At 34.8% G+C, this 5,072-nt stretch overlaps 1 protein-coding gene across 1 annotated transcript; it reads left to right on the top strand.

Annotated features, from left to right (window-relative positions):
- Nucleotides 2,056-4,462, top strand: LOC109822650 (PTI1-like tyrosine-protein kinase At3g15890). The gene is made up of 4 exons (XM_020388882.1): nucleotides 2,056-2,209; nucleotides 2,291-2,444; nucleotides 2,865-3,127; nucleotides 3,628-4,462. Exons 1-4 carry the CDS (start codon nucleotides 2,175-2,177, stop codon nucleotides 4,247-4,249), a joined length of 1,074 nt encoding a protein of 357 aa, XP_020244471.1. The 5' UTR covers nucleotides 2,056-2,174; the 3' UTR covers nucleotides 4,250-4,462.

The raw sequence follows: 5,072 nt of genomic DNA, 5'->3' as shown, positions 1-5,072 counted from the left end.
CCGTTGGTGCCATGTTTTTATAATTTTAATATTTTTTAAAATATTTAATTTTATATTTTTTGTACTAGCGAATTGAACCGTTGGTGCAGAGTTTTCACCCGTTGGGGCTGTTTCAGCCCCAACGCTACTTGCACCAACGGGTTAATTTTCTGCCCCAGCGGTCATAACCATTGGGGACTACACCTGCACCAACGGTTATAACAGTTAGTACATGTCTCCTTTGTACTAGTGTTAGTAACCATAAAAATATTAGTTAATGAGCTTACTAATTATTATAACTTGATGCTGACCATCTAGTCTTGATTTAGACATGGAAGCATAATTAGATGCGAAGCATATGCACCAACAAACTATTTTGTAAAGAAATTAAAACGAGACCATTTTGGAAGTTAGATGGTGATATCCATGAAGGGTTGGTGACATGACCATGTCATTACCATTTGTTTAAGCTTTATTTCTAATAGGACGCCTTTATATGATTTTCTTTTTCCAACATAGCGATTCCTTGAAAATGGAAGAGTACCTTCCTTAGTCCAAAAACCAATTATGCTTTGGATTCAACTCTTTTACCAATCCTATATTAATAAAAAAATTACCATACTCGATAGTTACTTAGAGTTAATTTGGTATTGCTTTTTTTTTTGGTGCTTCTATTTATTTTTGTAATAAGTAAACAATAATAGTCTTTGTTGAAATATTGTTGGCATTTTAAATAAAACTGCCTCTACTTTAAAAGGCTGCTTTTAGAAGGCTGCTTTTAGAAGCAATCTGATGATGCTTTTAAGAGTAGCTTCTGTTTTTTCAGTTTATATATAATATATACCTTTTATCTTGGTATATATACCTTTTATCTTTTACCAATGTTCGCTAAGCACAGTTCTATCAAACACGTTACTTGTTATGCGGTTTTTTTTCATATTTGATTACTAAACAGTTATTTTCAACAGCTTACATAAGTTGCTTTTTTATTAATTACTTTTATAAGCAACTTGCTATAATCTTTAGTAATACTACATTCGCCCTTAGTCATGTAAATTTTTAATTATTCTATTCAATTTTCTTGTCTTCTTTCTTTTCATATGCATATACTATATCCAAAATGAATTTGAAATCTTTCAGCATAATAATTCTAATCATTCACATGTATCAACTTAATGTATTTTTTAATAAAAAATAGTCTATTTCTAGAAATGAAAAGCCACATTTTAACCAAAAACCATTAAATTAATACACATTCTTCTATAATAATGGAAATTTCGGATATCATTTAATATTTCTTAACATATATTCAAAGGGTACACTATAGAAAAACATAAAAAATAGGGGTAATTGCATACTAGCAACTTAAATCATCTATAATTGCCAAGACACCTCCATATCTCAATATTTACCAAAACCTTCTCCAAATCATCAATTTCATTGCCAATTCATCTTTGTGGTTGACAATGAGGGGGGAATGAATGATATTCATGTTATGCCTCCACTCTTTTTAACACTAACATTTAAAGTCTCATCCACCCAGTTTATAGTGGGTTTACCAACCCGTAACCCACAACGTAGTAAAATCTTCTTCTTTAAGAATAAAATTCCTACGAACCCAACAAGAGATGTTATCCCTTTTAGAGCGAGGGAAAAATAAGGGAAATAAGGTTTTTTAGTTGTTTTGGGAGGAGGGGAGAAGTATACCTACGGGCATTGGAGTAATTCCACACATTGGGTTAAGGCTTAACCCAACTGCAGTTAGAGAATTTAGTAGAAAATTTAACAGAAAGATGAATTGGCAATGAAATTGATGATTTAGGGAAGATTTTGACAAATGCCGAGATTTGGTGGGCCTTTTGGCAATTAAAAATGTTTTAAGGAGCTAATATGCAATTACCCGAAAATAACAACCACTAACTTGTGATTACCTAAAAGTATAAAGGCAAGGGTCATCCCAATAATATTCAAAGAATTTTCAGTAGAGCCAGCCAATACAGACCAACGACCAAGAGCCACTTGCAATAAGAGCCACTTGCAATGCTACTTGCAATAAGAGCCACTTGCAATGCTACTCATCATCCCGTCTTCGTACTCATCAGCGCTTGTTTCCCGCGGTTTGTTTGGTTTTCTATATGGCCACTCATAAGAATTGAGCATTTATTAGCTAAGTAAAATACCATTCCAAATTGAGGATGAACTTCCTGTGTTGTGGGAAATTCGAAGATTGGTATGATTTCTGTAACTCCTCTTAATTTTTGTTTTGATTTTCCAAAAGTTTTTATTGACGTGTGGTTGTGGTTTGTATTAGGAAAAGAGAGAGGAGGAGGAAGAGAGAGAGTATTTGGAGGCTGTTCTCACTCAAAGAGCTCAAATCAGCAACAAACAACTTCAATTACGATAATAAGTTGGGAGAAGGCGGATTTGGGAGTGTTTATTGGGGGCAACTCTGGGATGGATCTCAGGTATTTTCCAATTTAATCGTTGAATTGTTATTGAGGATGATTTCAAGTGGGAATTGTGCATGCAATGTATATTTTATTTCATTATTTCATCTTTTGCTTTGTGCATCTACTTGTGATTTTGTATGCGTTAAGAATTTAATTGGCTATACAAGAGATGGTTCAAGTAATTATACAAAATTTTCTTTTCGCAAAGAGAAGAACTAGGAAAAAACAGTTAGTTGAACCGGCAGCAGAACTTGTTTAAGCTGTCAGGTTTATGCATATTCTTTTGAGGAAAAGGTCTATGTATATTCTCGTGACATTGAACTGAAATATGGCATTACATTAACTTGCCACACAGTAACTTAATGTATCTTACAATTTATGATGACATATTTTTCCCAATATTTAACAACAATACTAACTTTAGTACATTTACAGATTGCTGTCAAGAGGTTGAAGGAATGGAGCAACAAAGCTGAGTTACAATTTTCTGCCGAGGTCGAGATATTGGCTAGAGTGAGACATAAAAATCTTCTAGGTTTACGTGGATATTGCACTGAAGGCCAAGAACGCCTCATAGTCTACGGTTTCATGCCCAATTTGAGCTTGTTATCGCATCTCCATGGACAACATGCATCCAAACGCCTTCTTGACTGGGAAAAGAGGATTAATATCGCAATTGGTTCAGCTGAGGGTATTGCGTAAGTCCAATACTCAAAATCCAATGACCCTCTTCTGTTCCCCTTTCTATAAATACTTGTTAGGATTTTGTCTTGAACCCTATTCAGATTTCTATTTAAAGTGAGTGTTTGGTGAAACCTAAAAGTTAGTTTCATCTGTAAATACCTGAGGCATCAAATTTGGTTCTATTGGGAATTGTTTGAAGGCTAAATTTCAAAGAAAAGTTTGCTTACTTTGATATCTCTGTGTACAGAGAGAACTCAAGAGGCCTTGGTCTCTATTATCTCTGTGTACGGAGAGAAATCAAGATCCATCAATTTCCAAGTATTTCCTCTCTCTGCTCTATGTTTTCAGAATAATAAAAAGGACCATCTGTTTTTGCTCAAGGATACGGTACCTGCTTCAAAAATCATTTAATCTGTGTGTTTGCGATTGTTATCGATCTGTACATTGATTTTTTTATCTGTCTGTTTGTGCTTTCTGCAATAGTATTAGCTTCATTGTTTTTCTTATGAAACAGTTATCTACACCACCATGCAACACCTCATATCATACACAGAGATATCAAAGTAAGCAATGTCCTTCTAGATTCACAGTTTCAGGCAAGAGTTGCTGATTTCGGGTTCGCAAAGCTGATCCCCGATGGTGCAACTCACGTGACCACAAGAGTAAAAGGAACACTTGGATATCTAGCACCTGAATATGCCATGTTTGGCAAAGCCTCAGAAAGCTGTGATGTTTACAGTTTTGGCATACTCCTTCTCGAGCTCGCCAGTGGTAAGAAACCCATAGAGAAGCTGAGATCAAAGGTTAAGAGATCAATATCAGATTGGGCACTTCCATTAGCTAAGGAGAAGAAGTTTAAAGAAATGGCAGATAACAAATTAAATGGGAGTTATGTGGAGGATGAATTGAGGAGGATGGTGATTATAGGGCTTATATGTGCACAGAGTAGACCTGAGAAGAGACCAACGATGCTCGAGATTGTATCTCTACTGAAAGGAGAGTCCAACGAGAAGATGTCCGAGTTGGAGAATGATGAGATGTTCTGGCAAGAAAATACTGAAGAGCAGAATACTGAAGGGAATTTAAAAGAGGAAGTTGATGCAGCCATCAAAGAAGTAGAAGCAAGAAAATGCTAGCTACACCATATAATACCAAAAATCCATGTTAATTGTGAATAACATTAGATGAGCACAAATTTGTATTTTTGGCGTTTACAAACTGTTATTGAGATTATTTTGGTCTTTGTTACTGTGGGAGTTTGCAGCTTCTTGTTAACCAGTATTAAAATATGTAAGGTTCAAGGATGACGCATCGATCCTTCGGTATCTGATGGCTTTAATATGGAGTGAAAAGATTTCCCCGAATGGAAAACCATCAACATTATTTGTTTGAAAACGAAAACATTAATGTACCTCAAGAGAAAGTGTATATCATTCATACTCTATTTAACTCCCTAAAGGCTAAATAGCACTTAAATACATTATAATGTCACTCCTTTAGCACTTATACACTCTGTATTGTATTACATAGCAACTAACCTGAATTGGTCGAAATTGACACGTTAATACCCTCTGTTCAAACTTTCATTTTCCAAAATTGCCCTTCAAATTTTATTAAATTCACTAAATTACCTACCCAACTTCTATCATACTCCCTTTAAAAGTGAGAGTTGAGGAAAAACTTGTTGGGTCTCATATTGATGAACCCACTATCTAATCTAGTTTTGATGATTTACAAACAATTGTAAGCTTGTTTTCTAGTATTTGTGTTTACTAGATATACAATGAGCCTTAACGAGGATATCATGAAGGTTAGAGGATATCAGAATGAAGTCTTCACACATTCAAGTCAAAGACCATCCATCGTCTCATTCCCGCACCGAGATCAAGCATCAAAGAAGATCTTTTAGCTTGGAACATTAGTCTAGGTTTTACTTTATGTGTTATGCTTAAAAGCTCA

Source organism: Asparagus officinalis, chromosome 8 (genome assembly GCF_001876935.1).
Source record: "Asparagus officinalis chromosome 8, Aspof.V1, whole genome shotgun sequence".
In the NCBI taxonomy this organism is placed as follows: Eukaryota; Viridiplantae; Streptophyta; class Magnoliopsida; order Asparagales; family Asparagaceae; genus Asparagus; species Asparagus officinalis.
Note: the sequence above shows the minus strand (reverse complement) of the source record. Positions and strands in the feature narration are given on the sequence as shown.